Below are 26,415 nucleotides of genomic sequence, written 5' to 3' on the forward strand. Positions count from 1 at the left end.
TGAGTGTGTTGACACAGGCTTTCGGTGGTAAGTACCGACCCTGTGCTTATTTTTCTGCTATCTTTGACAATGTGTCTAGGGTGCTCCCGAGTTGTCTGAGAGCTGCTGCAGCGGTGGCAATTTCAATCAGACAATCGGCAGGGCTCGTTCTTGACACTGACCTAACGGTCATGGTACCCCATTCTGTAGATATTCTATTGAATAGAACGCAGACACAGCACCTTACCAGTGCATGTCTGACTGGATATGAGCGAAGTTTGTTCGCTCCACATGTCACCATTAAACGATGTGTCACTCTGAATCCAGCCACATTACTACCCCTCCCTTCGACGAGTCATGATGCAGATGCACATGACTGTATGTACAGAACAGAGGAAGAAACAAAGGGACAGGTTCCCTTATCTGAACCCCAAGGGGAACTATATGTTGATGGCTCCTGCCTTAAGCTACCAGATGGCACTACTTCTGCCGCATATGCGATCACCACATTGCGCACAGTCGTAGAGACTTCCCGCGTCCTATATCAATCTGCCCAGGCTGCTGAGTTAGTAGCCTTGTTGAGAGCTTGTGAGTTAGGTGAGGGAATGGCTGTTAATATTTATACCAACAGCCAGTACTCGTTCAGAGTCGCTCATAATTTTGGGTGGCTCTGGGCGGAGAGGGAGTTCCTGACATCCCATGGGCTGAAGATACAGCATGGCCCATTGGTCCATGGATTGCTGTTGGCTTTTATGTTACCTGAAAAGCTGGCAATAATAAAATGTAGCGCCCACAAGGTAGTTACAGATGACGTGGTTAGGGGCAATGCATTTGCAGACCAAACAGCTAGAGAAACTGCTAGATCGGAGATGAGTAAGATCTTTGTGGCAGGACCCACTAGGTGGGTACCTGATAATACAATGTACAAGAACACTGTAGACAGTGTTAAGGACATACAGAATGAGGCCACAACAGACGAAGTGGCTGTATGGCAGGAATAGACAGGCACTCTAGATGAAGATGGGTGCTGGATTGATTTGTCCGACAGCCGGAGATGGCTGCTGCCCAATGCATGTTTTCCCAGTTGTTACTATGGCTCATGGTCCCGCTCATATTAGCCCAAAAGGGATCTGTAAATTGTTAGGCCCGGTGTGGTGAAATGATCTGATTCACAAGGTAGCTGCATAGTTAGTGAAAAATAGTATGATTTGCTTGAAGCATAATCCTGGGAAAGGTACTCCTGTGCCTCCTGAGAATTTTGCACCAACCTCATTAATCTTTGAGGTCCTCCAAATGGACTTCATTGAGCTAGAACGAGTGAACAATTTGAAGTATGTTCTAGTGGTGGTGTGTACTTTCAGTAAGTGGGTGGTGGCGTACCCTGTGAAGGAAAATACTGCTAGTGCAACGGCGAAAGCACTTATTAAAGAGTACTTTCCTCGATATGGATTGCCTCGGGTGATCTGGAGTGACAACAGCAGCCATTTTAATGCCCGACTTATGCAGTTGGTGTGTGAAGGGTTGCATATAAACCAGAAATGTCTTGCCTCAAATCACCCCCAATCTGCAGATCTTGTGGAGAAATATAATGGAACGATAAAATTGAAGTTGGCAAAGATACAGGAGAGCACAGTCCTGAAGTAGCCTGATGCATTACCATCAGCCCTTTCATCCACAAAAATGACTGCACATACGAGGACAAGTCTATCTCCTTACGAGGTAGTTTTTGGGCACCCAGACAATATCTGGGGTGTCCCTAGACCAAAAAGATTTAGTGAGATCGAGTATCCGATGATGATAGATTACCTGAATGAGTTAACTAAAAATCTTTGTTCTGTTCATCAGCAGATTGAGGAGACACTGCGACCGCTTCCAGCGAGTCCTGGGCATAAGCTGCCGCCTGGAGACTGGGTCATGATTAGGCCTGGGCGGTAAATTTCGTTCCGCTCGTGGAATTTGGGCAATTTCACATTCTGCGGAGAACGCGGAATTGCCCAAAATTCAACGATCCGCGGCTTCGCTGAATTTTTTGCTTGTTCGCGCTTTCAAAATGCGCGTTTGCAAGATATTTATCCCCGAGCATGCAAACAGCGTTCGCAAACAGGAAAAAAGCATCGCGAACGGGTGGAACAAGCAATTCCGCGTGTTCTCGGAACTCTGCGTGCTTGCGGAGATTTTTTACAGTTTCGCGGAGCTTTGCGTCGCACGGCTATGCAAATTCCACTCACCCTTAGTCCTGATCGGAAACTTTGTGAGACCAAGGCTTTGTAACCTCGCTGGCTCGAGCCGAAGCAAGTGCTGTTGGCCACAAGGACTGCGGTGAAGGTGGGTGGGAGAAAGCATTGGATCCATGCCCACCCCACCAAACAGGTACCACTGCCACTCCCTTATGACCGGTGGGTCCAAGAAGGAATTGGATATCAGGAATGTGAGCACGTACCACAGTTTGTCCCCTTTTCGGATGCCCGCCTGACCTGAACGGAGACAGAAAAGGAGAACGACGACGTGCTGCTGGAAGCTGTCCCCCCTGAAATAAGGGCAGCCTGAGCGTCCTCTGACACTGAACAGCGAGTGTTGGAGTCTGGGAGTGTTGTTGAGCCTGAAACTCTGTTGCTTTTTCCTGATCAAACAGTGCCTGGGTCTGCACGATATGACCTACGCCCAACACAAACGAAGAGCACCAGAGGGAAATAGAGAGTCTTGGATTTAAGCTTATGGTAAGAGCATGATATCTGTAGTGCCTGCCACAAAGAGAGACACTGGTGCATTGCTTTGAACACTTAGACTTTCGAGTGAGCCGTGAGTGTTTGCCAGGAGGGCACTCCAACAGATACTAAGGAGGACTGGTTCTATGAGAAGGCCTAGACTGTGAGACCCCACGCAGAGGAAGAAATCTGTTACAGTTTGATGGACAATAGAAGCCTACCAAAGAGGCTTAGAATGGACTTTGGCGTAGTTGCCTATTGATTGAAGAAGGTCGTAAGTGACTCCATTACTATTGTAAAAAGTAGGTGTTAGATATGTTTCCGTTTGGGCGATTAGTCGCGCAAGATTAACAGCCTCTGGCGGCCCCGTCCCTAGGTCAAAATGATTCTGGATGGCCTAGTTGGACCACTAAAACCACAGTTGTGGTATTATTTTGTATTTTCATTATATTAATTATATTGTTTGGTGTGATATTTTATCTAGAAGACAAGCACCCAATGCATGTTCTGATAGGGACTACTCCTGATCCACTTGAGCATTTGTTTGTTTCCCTAGCTCCGCATAAAGAAAGACATAGGTTGACATATTTTGGAAATGCTTTTCTTCAGATGCTCCATGAGGTACACCAAATGACAAATGCGACAAAGTGTTGGATCTGTGGTTTACTCCCTTCTATGACTCATAAGAATGATCTCCTTATATCTTTGCCTCTGTCATATCTGGGAAGTTGTGAAGCATGGTTTCAGCTCCTTACTGTGGTGTATACCCACTCACACGCAGATACTGCCAAACTGACTGAAGAAGATTATGAAGCGGTGTTGGAATATATAGTAATGCACCAGGGTTACACCCCGGGAAAAGGAGGGAAGGCATGTACTTTACATCCAGATGCCTGTATGAATGTCTATGAGCGAAGTGCGAACATTTCCTGGGAAAAAGATGAGATGATGGAGTTCCAAGGGTTTAATATCACAGAGTATTTTAGATCCTTCCATGAGATAAATATTCCAGATAGTCAGGCCATACCCATACCGATAATTGATACACCAGCCCCATTTTGTGTAGAAGGGTTTGGGAGTATTCCTGTGGGTCAGAGTCATTGTAATTATATGTTTACAATGACCATGAATAGTAGTCCACCCTTGCTTACACCCCCAAATGTTTATTTTGTCTGCGGGACACATGCTTATGTATGGCTCCCAAATCGGTGGGCAGGAGGCTGTTATGTTTCTTTCCTTCTACCCCCAGTTTAGTTAGCCCCATCCAATTATCATAAGGATCATCAATTGCAGAACAAGGGCGCCTCATTGTCGAGAGTAAAGAGAACTATTGACACTGAAGACGTTGATCAGACAGATACTACATTACACCAATTTGTTGATGCTATGGAGGGCTTGTTGCCTCTATAGGGACATATGTACAATAGTAGGCAAATTAGTCATCTTACTAGAATAGTGGAAGCTGTCATTAACACTACTGCTGGTATACTCACAAATATTACAGCTGAGCTTCAGGCGACCAGCCTCATTGCTCTTCAAAATCGGATGATCCTTGACATCATCCTTGCAGATAGGGGTGGGGCCTGTTGTGTGATCGGCAGCAGTTGCTGCGTTTACATTCCAGACCACATTCCTACTGTGTATTCAGCTATTCAGAAACTCCATAGGTTGGCCTCTGACATACATGAAGATAATGGTACAGCGTCTCTGACACAGTGGTTCTGGAGTCTGATGTCCGCCTGGGGATTTAAAATTCTCATGGATTTAGTAGTGGTTGCAGGGATCATCTTCATTTGTTGCCTTTATGTGAATTGTCTTCCATCCTGTTGCACTTATTGCATGGCTAAACTCACCCCCTCTGTTCCAATAAGTGAGTCTAAAGCCAGGGATGCGATTATGATGTTGAAAGAACTTCAAGCACTTATGGATATCGATAAAGGTATTTTCGAGGACTGAAGATCCGAATTCTACTGAATCTCAACCTAGTTTTTGCTCATTTGCATACCCCTTAGGTTTTCCCTCATGCTGATAAATGATAAAGACCAAGTCTGATGGCCTCCGCACATTTATATTTAGCTTATAATGCTAAAAGGAGGGTCTGTAGGTTTCAAAATAATCATAGGGCTCTGCCCCTTATGCTATGCTATTTAGATTACCCTTATATAGCTAAATATAACAGTGGTAAGTATCTATATTTACAACCCACTGAGCTATAATAATAAGGATGATGTTTTACAGTATAGAATAGACTTTGAAGGGTGGCATCCATTTTGTATGCCGGCTGCCATTTTATATTTTGGTTATATATAAAGCACGCGGTAAGCTCCAAACTGCGAACGAGGTAGGCCCAGAATAGTTGCACCATGACACTTGTTGTTCACCTAATAAGTATATGCCCAGTTTCTTTTCTGTATTGAACAAGGGGCGCTCCCTCGATTATGACTAGGCCCTTTCTCTGTATGTAAGCAATGTGCTATCCGCAGCACCTCTCCTACGTGGATAGAAGTAAGGATGCAGCTGGTTGACCTTGGCTAAGAGATACTGTGTGCCCTTCTCGGGATGGTGATGTACGCCCTCTGCCTCCCTAGAAAATGCATCCCCAAACCTGTAACTTTCCCTTGTAGGCGTGCTTTAAAGGTTCATGACGTATTTGATGTATTATACTATGCTGCGCATCATTATTGATTCAGTCCAGTAGCAAGCATCGCATGCGGCTTGTTGTATTTGGGCTCCTCTGCAGAGTATTATTAATAAACTGCTTGTTTGCATTCTCTACTGGCTGACCGACTCTTCAATAATATAGGTAAGGCCGAGAGGTGGTTTAGTAACCCGGCTGACCCGATTCGGGTGACTTCCTTCAACATTGGACCCCTATTTCAGAAAAAGAAAGTTGGATAGTGCTGAATTGGTGCCAGGGGTTGCTGGTGTAGCTTACCAGCACCCTGTTTCCTGGTGTCAGTGTAAGGTGAATAGGTGGGGAGGACGGATGGGTATGTTACCTGGAGGCAGGGTTATGCATCCCTGATCTTAACATACTTGATATTCATAATATTGGCTTGCGCTTCTTCGCAGCTAAAGTCTGCTGCCGCCAAGGGAGGTGACACAATTGGAAGGCATTAGTTCTGAACACAGAGGGTAGAAACCTTCAAGGGCCATAGGAGTTAATTTCCGGTGGCCCCATGACTAGGTATTCCCAGTCAGTCGGTCGGCCCCAGTCAGGGTTACTGGTCCACTTCATGGCTGACCTCTTGACCAGAGGCCACCAATTCATGCTGGTTACAGTATTTTATTTGAACGAGTAAGGAACCTCCTGCCAGGCAAGGTTATGTTTTGGTCAGAGGTAATTCCACGTCATGTTTGGGCCAAGGGCGCACCTTTGCAAGCGGTGAACAGATCAGTGAAGAAATTGAATCACACAGTTGCTAAGTTATTGACTGGATCACCCCTAGAACTGGGTGAGAATTCAATGGGGGCTCCGGGATGGCAGGAGGGGGGACTGACCTGCTGGTGGTCCTGGACTCTCTTGCCCTACCTGAGATGCCTGTGTGTGTGGTAAGAAACTTTGGGGGGTATCCAGTGTTCAAGGCGTTAAGCGGTGCCCTGGTGATAGTGCCTCTGAAATACAGGATTGGAAAGTTAATGCTGATAAAACAGTGCAAGTTGGGGTCTGCTGGCACAGCGAGCACAGGGGGATTCATGACCGAAGTGCGTGTCAACACAAGAACAGGCTCTCAGAATTAGGAATCAGAGGCACTGCCCTTAAGCTGCTGTCCTCCTTCCTTTCTGATAGGGCTCAATCAGTAGAGGCTGGAGCCTTCTCATCTGAACAGTTTACGTGCCCTTGTGGGGGTGCCGCAGGGCTCGGCCTTAAGCCCTATGTTGTTTAATCTATATGTTTCCCCTGTGGCTAAAATCATCAGGCAGTTCGGCTTCTCAGCGGTCTTTCATGCTGAGCGATACCCAGCTAGTAGTGTCAGTATCCAGCAACATTGAAGAGACAGCGGATCGTTTTAATCTCTGCATGACCCAGGTCAACCAGTGGATGAGTTCTAAGTACTTGAAACTGAATGGTGAAAAGAAGGCGCTTCTCCTGTTGGGTACATATACCTCCTTTTGGTCACCTAGATGGTGGCCTCCCAGTCTGAGAGACCTTCCAGTCCCTGTGCAAAAGGCAACAAATCTAGGTTTTATCTTTGACGATAAACTGACTTTCAAAAACCAGATTAGTTCCCTCACTTCATCCATCTTCTCTATCTTAAAGATTATCAGGAAAGTTCACCCCTTCAGTCCTCCGGACACCTTCAAAGTCCAGATTGGACTACGGTAATGGACTATATTTAGGTATCGAATCGCAGCACCTTCAAAAGCTGCAGCATCTTCAAAATGGGCAGCCAGACTGCTGCTGGATATCCCAAAATTTCTGCCAGTCTCTCACAAGCTGAGTACACTGCACTGGCTCCCAGTGCACAAGAGGATCAAATTCAAATCCCAATGCCTAGCGTTTAAGGCATTGCACGGGTCGGGCCTCACTACCTGAAGAACCAACTGAATTGGTACAGACCGCCCGATACCTAAGATCTGCTCACTGCAAACTTTTACAACCACCCAGGTTTTAGAAAGCTCGTTGGGGTGGAAGAAGTTTTTTGGTAGGGTCTGTCAAAATCTGGAACTTGCTCCCAGCCAGCATAAAGAACAGCCCAACACTTCTAGTCTTCAGGAAAGCACTAAAAACCTGGCACTTCTCCAACTAACTCTTCATACTCAGTCTCATTGGCAACCTTGCTGTACTTTCGGGTATTAGCGCCTAGACACTCATAGGCAATAGTGCGCTTTATAAATGCTCAAATCAAAATACAATCAAATCAAATCAACAATATAATCCTAACCTCTGGGCCAGTGCTAAACAAGCAGTAGACACCATGAGGTTTAGTCAAATAAGATAGCAAAACCAAGGTAGATGATCTGTAGTATAACTCAAGATGTATTGAATCTTTAAGAAGACACATTAGTCTGCTGAGGTGACATCTAGTAGTGCCTTTCGGAAGAGTGTGTTAGGAACAATTAGGAAGTAAGACGTGAAAGGACGACTCAGGGAAAAAAGGGCAATTTTGGCTATAACCAAATGCCCAGATAGTAACTGACAATCACCCCTTTTAAACAGTTAGCAGCGGCAGGCAGATTTCAGCCTTTGCTTTCTAGGGTCAGCCCAAGAGTAATAGAGGACCCACCTTCAGCATGCAGTGGTTACAAGCAGTCAGCATGTAAGACAAATACAGTTTCGAGGACCGACACTTGAGTAGCACATGACTCTCACTGGTTACAAATTGCCAGAATAAAGAATGCTGAGTCTACCAAGGAGTGATAGGGAAGCTCATGGCATGCATTGGTTACAGGCAGCCAGATAAATGTCAAATGTGCCTGCCAAAAAGTAACAGAAGAGCTTATGGTCTCTAAACTAATGTAACACAAGTATGTTTACTGTTAGAAAAGGTTGTACATTACCACACTCCTGCTGGGTGGCACATGCAGATTGCGTTTTATAGAGCTGACAATGGGTTTTCTTTTCCTTTCTGGCTGGTAGCAGAATGACTAGCCATTCTAGGAGTATGTTTTTTGGCCCAAAGCCCATTAAGGTCCTAAGAGGCGCAAAGAAAGTAGTTGCTTCAAGAAGTTGCCCTTTACCCAAGACGCTCTAAACCGCAGGACACCATTTCCAATGACATACTTAGATGGATCAGGGTAGCCTGTATAAAGCTTGCCCAGTGTCCATTTCTGGAATCCTCTCTTCATAAAGACATTTAGCTAACAGCAGTGGCCATCTTTGAAAAAGCAACTTCAAAAAATAGCAGTCATAACGAAATGCTTAAACAACAGCCAAACACTTTTAAAACAGCACATTTGTCAAACCAAAAAAGCGATTTTAAATATTCACACAAAACCCTCTGTCGCATTAACACCACTGTAATTTAAGCCAAAAAAAAATCACACTTTCCAAGTGCAAAATCTTACAATATCACACAGAAAATGGATTTAGCAATCAATGAAAAAGTATGACTACATTTCCTTTTAGAAAATATACTAATTCAACACTATTCCTTTTTGGGTTCCAGAGTAGCGTGCGACTCGCCGAAATAGCGCTTTGATGCATCATCAGGGGTAGTAAGCGCTATATCAATGCAATTACAATTACAAACCTGCATATATACCCAGTCATGGGGGTGAATCAGGAAAATCTCGTCCGAAGTTTGAAAGCAAAATGAGCCCAGCTTTTCAACAAGGCCTAGCTTTTCAATCTTAAAACAATTGAGCCAGCTTGCCAATCAAAATTTTCCCAGTGGCCACTTCAGGAAACATCTGTGTTGAGACCTGAAACTTTTCTTCACAAAAACATTCAGTTAGAAAAAGTGGCCATCTTTAACAAAGGACTTTCAAAGCATAGCACATGTAAGGAAATATTTTTTCAGCAGCAAAACTCTTTTGAAACAGCACATTAATAAACGTTTAGACCAAAAGAACGAATTTGAGCAAAAATACTTTTCAAATGCAAAATTAAACATTACACATAAAATCGGATTTGGCAAACAGAGGAAAAGAATGGCTGCTTTTGAAAGAAAACCTCGAAAAACATGCATTTTTATGCATTGCGGTACCCCAGCTACAAGCATCTTTCAACAGGCATAAAACCAACTCAATTAAATTGGAAAGAAGTAAATGCTGATGTTTCCAGTGTAAATGAAAATCATTCAAGACCTACACGGTTCTTTTCTTCTCCAAAGGATTCACGAGGAAGCAAGTTGATTGAGGCACAACTAGACCAGTAGATGGAGTAGGGGAAAATGAGCGGAGCAACACTTCACCTAAAGTTAGATCGAGAAATAAAAGGCCAACATTATTACACTGGTTCGGGTGAAGAATTAGGGGGCAAGAGACTCCTTTTCCAGTGACTGTAGCTTCTCATTGAATCGAGCAGAATCTTCGATTATTGGCCAACAAGTACTGCTATAATGTGCCTCCCCTACAGTGAGTGGAGAAGTGTAACCTTGTAATGAAAGAGGTGTTGGGCTGATCTTCTCTAAAACTATCCCTTTGACCTTGTGAGCATTTTTTTCTAAGTCTGTATCAGATTATCTTGCTTCTGTTGTTATTAACAAGGGACACGCAGCACGGCACTTAATGTGAGCACTTGAATTTGTGCATCACACTTATTCGCTCTAATTTAATTCCACAGTTGCTGCCAATATAGTTGAATAAATTGTCTAGTCCAGGCTTCACTAACAAGTAGCTTATCAGCTACCAGTGGCTCTTCAGGAACTTATTGTTAGTTCTCCTGTGTGCAGCCCAGACTACTAAATTGGTATATTTTGCTTGTTTGAATTAATATATGTATCCCAAAGCTGAAAAGCTTGCATTTAAAATGCAAATGTGTGTGTAATTTCAGAACTCATAATCTGATGCTTGCGGTCAAATTTCCAAAATATGTTGAACTTTGATATTTGAGTGATAAATCATGCAGGGTTGTATAGACTTATTGCTGATACATTAACTTGTGCCAGGGTCATTGCAGCTATGGCTGTTATGTATTACCCAAACAAAGGGATTCCACATTGACAAAGCCTTTTTTACATTACTGCTGGCAACCATGGCTGATGAGCTGAGGTGATCAATGTTACTAGCCTTGTGTATGGTAGTCACTTAAGTAATCTTGACTGATTAGGTCACTGTGACAACACTTATTATTAGCTTGGGATAATTTTCATTATACATAAGTAGCTCTTACTGCAAAAAAAGGTTGCAGACCCCTGGCCTAGCTGTCCTACTGTTACTATGGGTTGTGAGTTGTCTGATGAGGAGTGGATGGTATTGTGTTGTAACTTGTTCTTGGGAGGAGGTGAAGGACCTGAAATTCTTGTTTTTGTCTTACTATCAGTTTCTTTATATTTTGTGCTCTGAAGTGCCTACTGCCCGGATTGTCTTGTTTGACTGTGACCCATAATGTGGGGGAAGCTCCATAGCTGACGGACTGCATTATGCATGTTTGCCTGCATGCTGTCTATCCCGTGTTGCTCTACTTTTGCTTGGTGTGGTATGTTGTGGATGGGTGTCTGAATGGTTATAGCCCCTTAGAAATAATGTATGGCTATGGTATACAATGCCTTCATGTGGAACATCCAGTTCATATAAGGCATTGCATAATTATATAGGCTCCTGTTGTAGTGTTAGCTTATCCAAGGCTGAGATGGACAGATGGGTCAGGAGGTTAAGGGATCAGTTGTACGAGATTATAATCAATTTTTGCCTGTTGTGTCTTCATTTGGATTATAGAAGAGGTTCTGTTTAAGTTAGAGTCTATGAGAGCTGGTCAATATGAGAACATTTCTGGAACACCCGATTGGAAACCAGTGGCTGTGGTTAGTGTAAACGCATTCCATACTCAATAGAGCAACTAGGCAAAGCGGAACAAAACAAGGAGGAAAGAAACATTTTTAATTCCCACCAAGACATCCAAAGATTTTGGAATAGACGCCTCACCCACTAAATAGTGTCATGCTTCATCATCAGTTCCCCTCCACACCTTGGTAGGGTGGTACCACCAGGGTGGACTCTACCAACTTTGGGAGTTCTTATACAAAGTATTTGTCCGGAGGAAGCAGGGATCCAGGAAGGTGAAAATGCTAAAAATGCCTTGTGGTATACCTAAAAAGAATGCCTTTTTATTTGTAGGACACCGTGGACATGAATAAAAACAATTACAGCACTTTAATTGAGCATTTGTGTCTCAATTTCCCCTGATTTTTGCCAGCATGTATTGGCCCTCGCCAAGAGCCCGTATGGGTCTGGGGCCTTCGTTGGGGCTGAATATCTATCCCTGCCTCCCTATACTTGCACTCCATGCACATTTATGAGGCCTAAGGTTCTCACCTGAAAATATAAATTCTAATTCAGAAGTACCCTACTGTTGAGTGGTTCAGGGATCATGCGTTTCTGGCGGGATGTGCCATCCTGTAGTCAAACATTCATCAAGGATTGGCTACTGCCGATATCACCTACAGCCGCCGCTCAGACTGCCACCGAACGGTCTGAGAGGCGGTTGTAGGTGATAGCATCACATCACATGTGGACAATTCTGAATTTTTCTCCTGTGTCTCTCTAGACTACCAACAAGTTACAACCCTGCCATAACCTGTAAGTGTGGTGTCTTTAGCTGCATACTCGACCATTTCATTGGCAGATCTTTTCTCCTGCTGCAATCAGGGATGTGCCGATGCGCCGGGCCCAGAGGGACATGGGGGCCCAGGCAGCCCTACAACAGCTTCTGTTATCTGTAAGGTCGACCCTGACTGGACCTGTGTTGCTGTTTGATCTTCTTGGAGTGGTGGGTGCATAGGTGGGATGGGAAGGTGCTGTCATAAGTTGAGCTTCTTTATAATTGGATGTCCACAACTTCAATCACCCAGATAATAAAGCAGCTTCAGCTCAAGCCAGCAGAAGGTGATAGCACTGAAGCAGAGCACAATTGTCTGTATTGCACATGCTACAGGCTGGCCACCTCCTGCACCTGTGCAGTGTCTCCCAACCCAGATCATTGTATGGCCACCACTTAATGCTATGACTAAAAATGTATTTTCTCCCATAACGTGTGCGTTTCCATGGATCCCATAAATGTGACACTTCGCAGGCATTTTTAACACACTCCACTGACCATTTGCCAACCTGCTTTTCTTTTTTCAGTCAAAGACTTTGCATTTCTGAAATAGCAGAGGAGGATAGCAAAGTTCACTAAAGTGTTTTAAAACTATAAAGTCTCTACCAAGTCACATTATTACATGGTTGTCCAAGTTATGCTTCGTATAGCATAATTGTATTCAAATGTTCTTTTTTTTTTTTTTTTAGATAACAAAAGCTCAATGGTGAACAACAGTGTACCTTATTATTTGTGATGAATTTGCTGAACGGTCTCCTTCCCGATTTGTACCTCAAAGTACGTTTGCCTACAGCAAATGATACTATCAGCTTCTGTTTAGTGCCACGATGTTTTAATGATGTTAAAGATCTATAGTACAATAAAAAATACAAATGCATCCAGAAACCTATATTTCGAAATTCCATTTCATCTCACGCCGAACGGCAGATCTTGTTTTTCCTATTGGCTGGTAAACTGTTTCCTGGTGGTTCGACGCTCCTTAAAGCGCTGCACCTTCCCGATATTTTATATATTCATCTACCGTGATATTTTTTAGATTATTTACTTCTTTTTATTCCTTTATACACAATGTGCCTCTGCTCCTTCCGGAAAGACCATTTTAATTTTTTTTATTTTTGCAATTTTATAGATCACGAGCCAGACCCAGTGGTTGTCAGAGCCCTTTGCATAAAAAGTATTTGTGTACTTGGGAACATTTTGTTACAAAGGAACAATTTTGTTGGACTTCACCTAACATGGAACTGTGTGCGTCATCGTGTATGTTTCAATTTAAACAAGAATTTACCGAGTGGCAGGTAAACGATTACTCTGCTCTGAAGCTGTATTATGGGTTAAGAAAAATCTATACATGTAGTCTACCCCTGACTATGCAGAAAAATATGTCTCAGGTTCAGTCAGTCTATAGGATGAACAGCCTCAGTGAAGCAGTCACAGGTAGGCTGCAGTGGTACATCAAGGACTCACACTGTTGCTGTTCCATCCCCAGACATCATCCAAGGTTGTGAATGCAGGTGAGCGGAGTGTTTTAGTGCATCACTGCTGTCAGGGAGCACGCACAGTCCTATTCTTCGTGTAACAGGTAAGGGGACTGGGGATAAGTGCCTCTCTCCCCCATCACCCTCATTCTCAGAGTAATTCCTGCCAAAACTCAGCATGTATGGATCTCAACTGTTATATGACTTCAGAGAAGTACCTTCAGTTTGTCAGTGAGGCTGACATCCACCTCGTCTCCATAGGTTAGTCCTTCTGGAACAGCAACATCCATCCAGCCCAGGAAACCTCCCGCCTCCTTATAGAAGTGCTTAGAATTTTTACAACCTTTGTTCAGTTTTTAATCCCAACGGACTTGAATACAAAAATGACTCTAACCGACTTCAGTAAATGAAGACATGAATACAGTGGCGGACGGTGACATTTGAAAGTGGTGAGGCGTAAAATGTTTGGCATACTTCAGCATAGCGAGCGAGCGTAGCGAGTGAGCCCGAACAACCTAAGGGGGGTTCGGGTGGGTTTCCCCCCCCCGAGAACATTTTGAAAAAAGAGTGGAAAAATGGTGCATTTTCAAGCAAATTTGAGAAAGGTTAATAAAGCAATGAAGAAAGTGCAGTTATTACAGTAATAAAGAGATCATGTCATATAACATAGGTAGCTGCTTATTCAGTATAACCAGGGTAATCAAACAAAGACTGAGGGGGGAAAACATAACGCTACAATTTTTACCTGCTTGCAGTTTGCATGCAGCTCTTAGATGACAGTTAATAATAGCTCACTGTTGTATGTTAGGATAACAACTTACAAACTTCAAGTAACAAAATGATCTCTCTGACAAATGCAGTGACTCACTGACCTATTTACATCATGTGCATTTTGTGATCTGCTTCACGTACATGTTCTTTGCAGCTGCAGGCACATTAACCTTCTGAAGTTCTGCGCTACCTTTCCATGAGTCAAAACTTCCATTACACAAAACTCTGATCTCTCTCTAGGAAAAACATTAGCAATATCCTTGGTGCAACAACATCAGACAGTAGACTGTACTGTAGACAGAAGGGTGGCACTGCACAGGCAGCATTCATGAGGGAATCTAAGACTCTGGTGTGTGGTGTGCGCTGCAGCCTGCGTTATCTTATCAAATAAATAAGGTGGTCCACTGGGAAGAACTTTGCTGAAGCAGTGTTTTAGCATACAACACTTGAGAAGAAAAAAATTAAAACAGGTTCCCGCTTAAACATGCAAAAAATGCTGACCATAGGCTTGAAATTAAATTGTTGAGAAATTCCCTCCGTTCCATTGTATTTCCATTTTCTTGTCTCCCCTCCTTCTCTATTTATTTTATTCCTTGCCCCTTTCCTTCCTCACTGTGAGGAAGGAAAGGGGCAAGGAATAAAATAAATAGACCACTCGTTCACACTTCCTCTCATCTCTGCATTTACAGTACATGTATAGCAACATTTCCCTTTCTTCGCCTCTCTTCTCTCTTCCTCTCGCGTGCTCCTCATTCTACTCCCTCGTAATTGCTTTCTTCCTTCCTCTTCCTCTTCATCTTATTGACCTTGTCCTACCCCATCTCACCCCTCTCTGTCTTGTAGTCTCTCACCTGTGCACTTCATACGCTCTTTTCTCTCCCCTGTCTCTTCTTTTGCCCCCCCTTCACCATTCCTTTCTACATCCTTTTTTATCTCTACTGTGAAATCATGAAATGTGCTGCAACGCACCCCCCTTACATGCCAGAAACTAAGGATTTCCATCACACATGCATTGTGTAACACACATAGCCAAACGCAAGAGGCAATTCATATTTAAAATAATAACAATAACATGTAGGATGCTGTTATTTTAATTACTCTTTGAACGCGGCAAAGCGAAGGAAAGTTCATATATATTTGCAGTTTTTAAAGTCGTCTCAGTAGCTCGTCGCTTGGCCTCGCCTGTGTGCGAACCGCGGCCTTGTGCACATCATGTTCTGATTGGAAGCTGAGCTGTGGGCAGCATACGTCAAACAGACCACAAGGCCGCAGTGAGCATGTACGTCCACATCACGAGAAATAAAATACCCCTCTCGGGGCACCAGCACTAGACGGACCGGGACCAGACTATTTTAAGGGGGGAGGGACCCACTCCCTCGTGGCAATTAAAAAAAACTGATTAAAAGTGATACGTTTACGAAACATAAACACGAGGAGGCAAATTCGCCGACTAAAAAAGACCCTTCTGACTTATTTATAGCTGCTTGGCACAAGAGCTGTCAAGTTTCCGGCAAAGTACGTGCATTTCTTAACGGGCGAGTTTCCATGATTTTCAAATACGGCTAATGCATTTATCGCCTGTGGCATCTATATATTTTGTAAGATCACTGCATACACCTCCCGTGCCAATTTCTTTCCATTTGTAATACTATAGAATCATGACAAGTTGCAACCCGTGATTATAGGGGCTCCCTCCGAAATGCCAAGATTGGTTTCAGCACTCATGTGTCTCGGACTGAGACACACATACTCAGTCGCTCCCAACCCCCCCGACCCAGAGGAAGGAAAAACTGGTTGACAAATAAATACCCTTTTCAGCGCCATGGAGCTTTGGCACACTCCCGCGCGCTCCATACATCAACTTTTCAATATGAGGAAGAAAAAACCTGCACACAAAAATATCAATTTAGCGGGGCATTTGGATGCAATTTGACCGCTGACCATGAGTGAAGTGAGGAAACATCTGGGTTCAGCCAGCCATTTTCAAAAATTTCATTTACAATCCTTGTTTTTCAATTAATAAGAAGGCACACAATTCCCACATGAATGCCTTCGTGTAAAAGATGTTACTGCGCAATATAGTAACTGCGCAAAGCGGCAAAGGTGCTCGGGGCTGTCCGCAACTCCGCACAACAAGGCGTGACGTGAATAGTGCTGGCCTCATGGCCTGGTGGTAAGTGCAAGTGAGGAGGGGTTCTTATGTAAAGGGTCAGGTCAGGGACTGGGCCTCAGTCGAAAGGGCTACACGAACAACACATTACATAAAAAATACAAAAACTTAAGCCTCCACAATCATAGTCGTCGTGATACATACTAGAGTCAAAAACTGACTGACTCGCTGCTGGTTCCGGCACTGACTGTGTGTGTCTCGTCTCTGCTCGTCGTCTGACTCTGTCTGTCTCTGATGGTGACCGTGACTCTCAGTCCTCGCCTCGCACCTCGTGGTCGTGTCGTCTCCGTCTCGTGTGGCAGGCAACAACAGGCACTGGCACGGTGACGTGGTGCGCCGAACAGCGTAGAGACTGGAATGGCCAATCACTACTGCATGGCTTCACATTGCCGCAGTGTGATTGGCCATACCATACGCATGGCGCACCATGACTCACTCCAACTGCTGCAGGACCGCGGTGAATAAACTCAGCCAATCCTGGCGCTGTATTACCAGCGCCACTGTGCCAGCAGCGCCATAATTGGTTTAAGAGCAGGGTTAGTCCCTGCCCATAATGAGACCCGGGGGCCTGCGTTAGGAGAAGCACCCTCGGGTCCCAGTCACGTCGTGTAGTGGTCAAAAGTTTCAAGTGCCACACACACACATCTGCGCATGTTCGGGCCAGGATCCCAGAATAGAGCCCAAAACATGACATGCGCATTGCCCACCACTGTACTGTCCGCTGGACTGCTGCGCACCGCTATCCACGTGACGTCAGCAGCAGCCCAGCCCCGCCCCCACACCGACCCAGGCACAGACTGCGACGATGCTCGGCTGCGAATTTTTTTTATTCAACCACAGTGACAGAAGCTGCTGTGGTGGTGCATCCATTGTGGCGTGGGGCTGTTCCAGCTTAGTGGGGCAACGCCCCAACGCCCCCAATGGACGCACCGCCACTGCATGAATACGCAATCAGAAAATGATTACTTTGCTTCCAAGACTAAGAAACAAATGTTACTTCACAGCTTAAGACTGCAGTGAATGTCCATGCTTCATATTACCGGCTTTCCCTGAGCTATATTTCCCCTTTCTTCCCCATGTGATACTTCTTGTTGATTCAATAATCATGGACAGGGATGTTCATTCTCTATGGATTAGTATGCAAAGCATACACTGCAAAATCAATTCACTAACAAAGTGAAGTTGCCAATATCATATAATTAGAGTAACTTAGGATGCAGAATTCTAGATTCAAGTCTCCAGTTGCTTAAAGGTCTGATTATATCCAATGGACCGCCGTAGCCACGGTGGCGGTGCGGGCACCTCCGCACCAGTAGTCCGACCGCCCTGTTACGAGTTTGGCATTTGGACCACCAAAGGACTTCTGCAACTACCAGGGATCTGTGATCCCTCAGCTGTGTTGCAGTGATATGAGGCCGCAATATGCTGGCCATTGCGGCACTGCCAAGCATATTACAAGTTTCCTCACATCCACCCATTTCATGGCGGTGTGTCTGCCATGAAAAGGGTAGCAGTAAGGAGACAACGGGGGCCCTACAGGGCCCCATGTTGCCTTAAGGCCTGGGGATGGATGCAGGGGGGCACATGGTGTACCCCCCCGTGTGTATGCACCGCCTGTTCCTACGTCACAGTCCATGCCATGATGGAACAGGCCTTGGTGCTCCCATTGTGGTGCCTTTATAATAGGCACCACCGGGTGACCGCCAAAGGACCGCCCGCCAGACCAGGAGAAAACTCCTAATCTGGCGGGTGGCTGGCGGTCCTGTTTGACGGTGTGGAGTGGGGCACCGATGTGGTGGCCCACTCACACACCACCAAACTCGTAATCAGTCCCTTAAGTTTTCAACTACTTCATTCCTAGTGTCATAGCACATGGTAGATGGAGACCACATGGTTGTGTTTATTGATGTGTTACTGATTGACTAAGGTATAGAGAGACTGAATCCAGAGGATGTTGGAGTTTTTGCTCTCCTGCTTAGGACCCTCGCAAAAGGTTCTCTGCCTCTTGGAAAGTACTGAGACACATCAATTTTATGAAATAGTTGACGTTACAACGCATACAATTACAACGCATACTTTCACAGCGCGGATTTTACAACATAATTACCATTACAATGCTTGTTTTTATGAGAACCATTACAACACATGTGTATAAGGATACATAGAAAATGTTTTACAACGCATACTATTACTAAATATAGCAATACAACGAATACCATTGCAACGCATAATTAAACTGTTTTAAATGTAGACAGATATTACGTGTGAAAGAAAGTTGTAAAAAAAAATCAATACTTCTATAAACATCTTTAACAATAATAATTTTCCGGGATATAACAAAAACAAATTTTTTAAATACATTTTTGGGGCAAAACAGCAAATACAAACAAAACATAAAAAATATGTGTCCTTCCACTATTTCCGGTACAACAGCCCAGCCATCATCTACTCAAAATGGCGACCATTCTGAAAACGGAATGTTTCAAAGAACATTTTATAAACAACATAATAAATAAACATTCTGTCAGGTTCTAAATCATGCGGAAAAATAGAATTCAATGCATATTTTCTTTTCAATTCTTGTTAACCCCAAACAAACATATAATTTCAGTCGACCACCATTCTGTTCTCAGTGGTACACTGACTTCCCTGGTGACCACACACATGTGCATTAGCAGAGGCATTGTGAGAGTTTCAACTTCAAATACTGCCATCTATTGACTGAAGTAAGTGAAAGTTGTAAACAAAACACATTTAGAAAAAGATAAAATTAATAAACCTAAACCTAAAAATATTTTTGTCAAATATATCAAATACATAGATCTTGGACAAACAGATACAGCAAAACAGTACCCATCTTCTGAAAAAAGTAAGTGAATGTTTAACATAAATCAGATTTAATTTGAAGCTAACAAAAAAGCTCACACCAAAATCTCTATTTTATTTTTCTAATGCATTCACAGACTTTGAAGAGAGACATACATGATCCAAAACTCATTTAAATCGCGGAAGAAATCCATTAGTAATTTTATGCTAAAGTAATTTTATAACCTAAAATGTTTTTTTTTAAAGTTAGATTTTTAAATAAATAATATATGTTGTGAAAGATGCTGGGCAGTAGTCTGAGACAAAACTACTATTGCAACTCAGCAGGATGCTTACCTCTGGGAAGTGGCTAGTCAGTGGTGGGGCGCAAAATTTATATTTTGACTCCACCAGGTGTTGGCTTCAGGGAAGGTGCTGGTCAGTTGTGGGAGGCAAACATTACTCTTATAACTCTGCTGAGTGTTTACCTCAGGGAAGGTGCTGGACAGTGGTGTGGGGCAAAATTACTATTCTTACTCTGCCATGTACTTGCCTCAGGGAAGATGCTGGTCAGTGGTTGGGGGAATAAATAATATTCTTACTCCAAAGGGTGCTTTGCTCAGGGAAGGTACTGGACAGTGGTGGGGGACAAACTTACTATTCTGACTCAGCAGGGTGCCTATCTCAGAGAAGAAGTTGGTCAGTGGTTTGGGGCAAACTTACTATTCTAACTCCGCAGGGTTGCTAGACCTACCCAACATAACCCAGAAGTCAAAAAAATAAATCAGCAAACACAGTTGAAGATGTCAAACTGCACCAGCAAAGGACAAACAAGCAAACAAAGGAACCTTACTAAGTTGAGGCATATTACTTTAACTATATGAAATGCCTCTTTATCCTTTAACAGGAATGAACAGTCAACCATAATAAAAAAATCAAAGCTGGCAAAATTTAAATCAAATGATGTAATAAACAGCATGTTCTTAGAAAACTCAATACACAGCCAATAAACTATTAACCATTTTTTTGCAGGTCGTATTCAATACACAATTTCAAATTTAATAGGCACATAAAAACTGCAGTGATACAAGCTACCAAAGGAAACAGTGTTGAGTCGCATCATAGACAGGCGATCGGAACCGCCAGCTGGAGGATGGTCGATCCCGAGACGGTGTCAGTGTCAGTCGGAGGCAACTCCGACTGACATTGAAATAAGCCACTAAACGTTAATTTTAAAAATATTACACAAAAAATCTTTTTCTTCCCTCTTTTACAGTCATATACATAATGGCATCAGAAAGACAAGCTACCTATGTGAAATCCCAAAGAGGAAATTAACTTCTAAAGCACGGTAGCTATATTTATTGTAAGGAGAGATTAACAGAGCCCAGGAGTCATTGGAGGTGAATGCAGTATTACTCATCCCATTGCACAGGCAGAGCGGGTGCTCTTTGTGACACTGTTGCAAGGACCACAGAGCACAACCACTCTGCCATTGCATTGGAGATCGAGGTTAGAGAAAGTATTCACCAAATGAAAGAACTTGCATCCACCTCCAATGAACCCTGTGGTACAGTTTTGAGGGAGGTATTCCAACACATTCCTATACATGTAGAGAGCTGTATGCCCACAATCCCAAATTTACGCATAATTATTCAGAGAAAAAAATACGCAAGTAATCCCCAGCGTGTAACACCCCAGACATACTCTGATATTAACATTCTTCCTGAACTAACTGTTACTGTTACTAATGAAACCTTTCTTTTGCATGACAACAAAAGTCCTCAGAAAATAATTCTAACCTTTAGCACACTCCCTAACTTTGTACAATTGGAGACTAGTGATATTTGCATGATGGATGGGATTTTTAAATCCACTCCCCATCCATTCACCCAAATATACACTATTTACGCCCACATAATAACACTGCAGATCCCTTAGTATACAGTTTACTCCCTGATAAGCAAACCTCAACTTACAATGAATTGTTAACAGTGCTAAAATCTAAAACACAAAATAAAAGTCCTAGAAAAGTCATGATTGATTTTGAATGATCAATGATTAACACCATAACCAAAATGTATCCTGCAACCCAAATTCAAGGATGTTTTTTTCACTTTTCACAGGCGTATAGGAGAAAAATTCAAAAAATATCCTTAGGGGCTTACTATTATGGCAGTTGGAAAACCTCCAACCTTTGGTCAGAGGCTTTCTGACTGCCATTGACGGTTTCAATTTTGACCAGCTGATTATGAATCAGCCAGTTGGAATTTAAACTGGCCGGTCATTCAGGCTGGCTTCCGACTGGCTCATTGAGCCCTTTGGCCAGTTGGAGGTCAGCAAGTAATCCCTTTCCGCCCTGGGGATTACCATACTTGATCTCTGGTAGGCTTACCATATCGGGCTCTCTGACATGGAAAGCCTGTTGGAGAGCAAAAATGGGGGCCCCTAGCAAAGCCCCACTTCCTTGGTGGGCCTCCGGTTGGTGGCCGAGGGTGCCCCCTCTTAATTCCTGAACCCCGTGGCAGGAACCTTGATTTGCCTGCCACAGGGTGCAGGGATTAACACCACCTCCCATTTCCCTATGGGAGCATGTACGGCCATAACACATGCCCCCATAGGGAAATGTCAGAATGCGACCAAACAATTTTCAGTTGCAACCTAATCAGGCGGTCTGGACCGCCAACCGGAGGCCGATTGGTCCCATTTCCAAGGCGGCATCCGCCTGACATCATAATAGGCCCCCATGTTGAAGATTACATATCAGACAGTTAACTGCAATTGGGGTTTAAAAAAAACGAACTGCCTTGTTCCTCCTGACTGTGTGGATGAATACTGCACATCAATTACTGAACCAGACTATTTTACTACAAATGACAACAAATTGGATGCCCTACTAAATTACTTTGAGGACACATGGATTGGCCATCTAAGCAGGTCAGGTTGCAGGAGAAATACAATATTTCCTGTGCAATGGTGGAACTGTTACACAATCTGCTTAGAGGGAGGAGCAAAGACCAATAATGCCATAAAGGGATGGCACAACTCCTTCAATAAATCAATCCGAAAACCTCCCCCAAACATTTATCATTTCTTCGAAATTTTGAAGAGGGAGCAAAGTTTCGAAGAAATTAGAATAGCGCAATCATTGACTGGTAGTCTGAACCCACGAATTGCCAAAAGAACAAAATAAATATCCAAGAGGCTATTGGAACAAATTCATCAGTTTTCTTTAATGGTGGCTTCAGATTACCTAGACAATATTGCACGCATACTACATTGCTATCACTAACACCTATTCTATCTTACTTGCCTTTTTTGCAACTTTAAAAACAATGTAAGTGGCATTTTTCAAAAAGTTTTTCAAAATCCCGCTAAAAAGTTGGGTTTCCTACCTTGACTTCCTTCTTCAACTCTTGTTATGTTGTAAAATCCCAAAGTTCACCCAGAGTCTGCAGCTCACCAAATATCCAAAGTATCAAATCCATTATCAACTGTTGAATCCAAAGCCTGTTCAAAACTATCAAAAGAGACATAGGGCCTGATTATGATGGCGTGGAGACCACCACTGACAGACTATAGGTGGGAGTCTCCCCACCATAGCAACCAAGTTTACCGCCCACTATATTGCAATGGCGTGCAGATGAGTGGCGGTCGGAATGACCGACCGCCACGGGTCTGACAGTCGGAATGATTCCGATTTTCTGGCGGAATGCTCTCCATCCCCAGAATGATGGGGTTGCCTGTCGGGCAGCTCTGTGGGGATTACAATATCCCTTTCCGCCGGTCGTTCTGCGGCGGTCAACCAGCCATGAAGGAGGTGATGGAAATGGATTAGGGGGCCCGTAGCAGGCCCCCCTTACCCTATTCGGCTGGTACATGGGCCCTGGGGGGCACGTATGGCGCCCCCTACATATCCCTGTACCATGTGGCAGGCACCGCATGGTGCCTGCCACGTAGTGCAGGGATATGTATGATGTCCCTTTTTTGCATTGCGACGGGTGCTGCAGCCAGCAGCACCCGTTGAATGCAAAATATAGGCATTACGACCGCTGTGGTGGAGGTCGCATCCTAATGCGGGACTGATGACAGCCTGTCGGGCAGTCCCGTCTGCAAGAGAGTGGCAGGCAGATGAAAGTCCACCCGCCATCCTAATCGATTTCATAGATTGGCACAGCTATATTTTACAGCAAACAAAATGCTGCAAAATATACAGTGTAAATTAAGAAAAGCATCCCGAAAAATAAAATAAGTTTGGCAAATTACAAGAAATGCATCATTGCAATCCTCTCTCCATCCATTTTCTGTCAAAAGTGTGAAAAAAATAAAAACATTAACATCACAAAAAATCCTGCATTCAGTTAAAATCCATTAGAAAAAAATGCCAAATTGTCCAAAACATCCATTCGGTCATCCCTGCCATCTGTATTATCCAAACTTCCACGTGCTCGGACATCCATAAATACACTATTCTTTTTTTTTTTTAAACGCGGCACACCAAAAAGTAAAAAAAACAAAAATTTGCTTCCTTTACACATTGGTTAAAAAGAAATGTTAATAATTCTTTCTACATATTTTGGGTTTTTTTAAGCCAAAAGTGTAAAAAAAAGCAATCAACAAGATGTGGGCCAACAACCACTACCTGTATAGGAATCAAAATGTGTTTAAAAAATATAAAACATACTTCTAAATACTAACATCTATCTAACTCTCTCCCTCCCCAATCTTCTTACAATAAACTATGCAACCCAGAATCTCTATTTAATAAAGAAAATTTGTCTTACCTGACTGCCCTTCCTTGCTTCCGATCTTGACCGCGACACTCCACCAACAGAAGAAACAATGCACAACCGCAAATGTCATCTGTAAAATAACAAGAAAAAATTGAAAATTTCACTCATTCACTTCAATAGAAAAATGTGGGAAAAATCTAAAATATATGTATAAAAAAAGTTAATGTACTCCTTTGAAAAAGTTACTACCTTTTACAAATAATATATAATTTAACGTTTATATTAATTTAATAAATATTTCTAATTCACTTTTATATATTTTTTATCTAAATAATTAAATGCTTTTAGTTGTTCTATTTCTTTATTTTATTTAAGAATGATCAATAAATGTATTTTTGTTATCTTATTTACTGTTTTTTTAAATATAACTATCTGTGTACGTACAACCATGTTTACCTTTGTTTAAATGTTTTATTGATTTATTATATTCCAACTATTTTTTATAAATGAAGTTTTCAAAATACTACACACCCCTACCCAAAATCTATTTCTGTATCATTCCATGTCAGATTGTAAATGTTAAACCCTCATAATTTTTATTTTAATTATTAGAAATATTTTAAAATTATTAATATTATAAAATGAAACTACTAAATAAGTATTAGACTCCCCCACCCAAAACCCCTATTTCCCCTGCATCCCGTTCCAGACACCGGGAGTCTCACCCTCATAAGTATTATTTTAAATTATTATTAAAATACTTTAAATTAATATTACATTAAATATACATTGGTGGTCAGGAAATATACAATTGCCAAGAAGGGAACCTTGCATATGGCTTTCATGGACCTCATGTAAGCGTTTGACTGTTTAAATAGATCCAAGCTGTGGCTGACTCTCCTGGGTCTGGATACGGAACCGGTGGCCTTCCTACATGCCGCTGATAATAACACCACGGCCATGGTGAGATTTAATGAGGATGGCGGCATGACGGTCTCCTGGGAGGTTAGGAGAGGGGTCCGGGAGGGGGGCATTGTGGCGCCCCTGTTGTTCACGCTGTATATTAACAAGCTAGGGAACCTATCATCCAGTTGTAAAGACATTCCAAGAGCTGGATCTAAGATGATTCCTGCACTCTTGTACGCAGACGATGCGGTCCTGTTTGCCAGGACTGCTATAGGTCTCCAAAAACTTTTAAATGGGTTTAAAGATTTTATGGAATCACTTGATCTAGCCACTAATTTTTTGAAATTTTATACCATTTCGATATATACTCGGAAGGCTGTCAGGTCCAAGTTCTTCTGTAAGGAGGCAGAAATAACAAAAGTTTCAACCTTTCCGTATCTTGGGGTGCTGTTTGATGACTGAGGGACTTGGATTGCGCAAAGAATACATAAAAAGAATGTTCTGGCAAGAGTAGCAGGGGCTACTATAGATTTTGCAAAAAGGTTGGGGTCAAAGCCGTCCCTGCTCTGCTTGAGGTGTACAGAGAAAAATGCATCCCTATGGCCAGCTATGGGTGTGACGTTTGGGGTTATAAAGATGTGAGGGACATCCAGGGTGCAGAAAACAAATTCATGTGCAAACTTCTTGCTGCCCCCCCTCTATTGTGGCGTTCATTTTAGATGAGGAGCTTGGCGTGGGGTACATTTCTGACCTTATTGCAGTTGGACCACTGCTGCGCTGACTGAGAATCTGGGCCTGTCCCACCCTACCGTAAACCAACATGTCATAGCGGAGTGCACTGCACTCTAGGGGGCCTTATGCATCCCCTGGCTAAAGTACATTATGGAGCAAATTAAATTATTAGGCTGCCCTAACCTGTATGTCAACCCAAGGCCTTCAGGTCCAGTAGCCATCAGGGACATTAAACATCAATTTCTGGCCAAACGGCAGGGGCTAAGGGAAGACAAGGAACTAGCCAAGCCTACTGTGAAAAGGTTTGTTACACTGAGTTTGAGCCCTCAGGTACAGCCGTACTTGTTACTGGCTACTAACGTATACCATCGCTTTGTGTTAACCATATTCCGATTCAATGTGGTTCCTAGGCTACTAGCCTTTCCCAAAGGCTACATGAAACCTGGTGCTCTAAAGCCCTGTCCCTGCGACAACTTTTCTGAGCAGGATACTACATTTTATCTTTTTTGTGATTTTTATGACCCCCTGCACAAAAAGTTTATACTACTGCTGCTCAGAATTGGTCATTTTGCACAAGTAAGGCCTGCATTACTATACCTACAAATGCTTTCCTCTCCCATGGGCTGTTTTGGGGTCGCAAGCTTTTTTATTAGGGGCCTTAAGACATAGGAAGAGGTTGTCTATGTTGTAGTCAGGCTGTATTTGTTTAATGTGTTCTGTGATATGTGCCACTCTGTGCCCATCATGTCAACAATCCAGTCTGTCTACCAAGTTAATGTTTCCTTACCTCTGCACTTTACTTGTTGTATTTTATATTTACTATAGTACTCAGAGCTGGTTTTTAATAATGAGTTTTTATTCTTACTTGTCTGTATTGTCAGCTTTAGCTATATTCAGCTACATGACTTGGTGACTTGGATTTTTAACTGTACACGTG

At 43.1% G+C, this 26,415-nt stretch overlaps 1 protein-coding gene across 1 annotated transcript in view; it reads right to left on the bottom strand.

Moving 5' to 3' along the window:
- LOC146785512 (uncharacterized) overlaps positions 1 to 26,415 on the bottom strand; it is a 182,320-nt gene that overhangs the window by 138,197 nt on the left and 17,708 nt on the right. The window contains exon 2 of the mRNA XM_085633378.1: positions 23,892 to 23,970. Within this exon, the coding sequence (XP_085489504.1) occupies positions 23,892 to 23,970 (79 nt within the window). The remainder of the gene's footprint in view (positions 1 to 23,891; positions 23,971 to 26,415) is intronic.

Source organism: Triturus cristatus, chromosome 11, assembly GCF_964204655.1.
Source record: "Triturus cristatus chromosome 11, aTriCri1.1, whole genome shotgun sequence".
In the NCBI taxonomy this organism is placed as follows: Eukaryota; Metazoa; Chordata; class Amphibia; order Caudata; family Salamandridae; genus Triturus; species Triturus cristatus.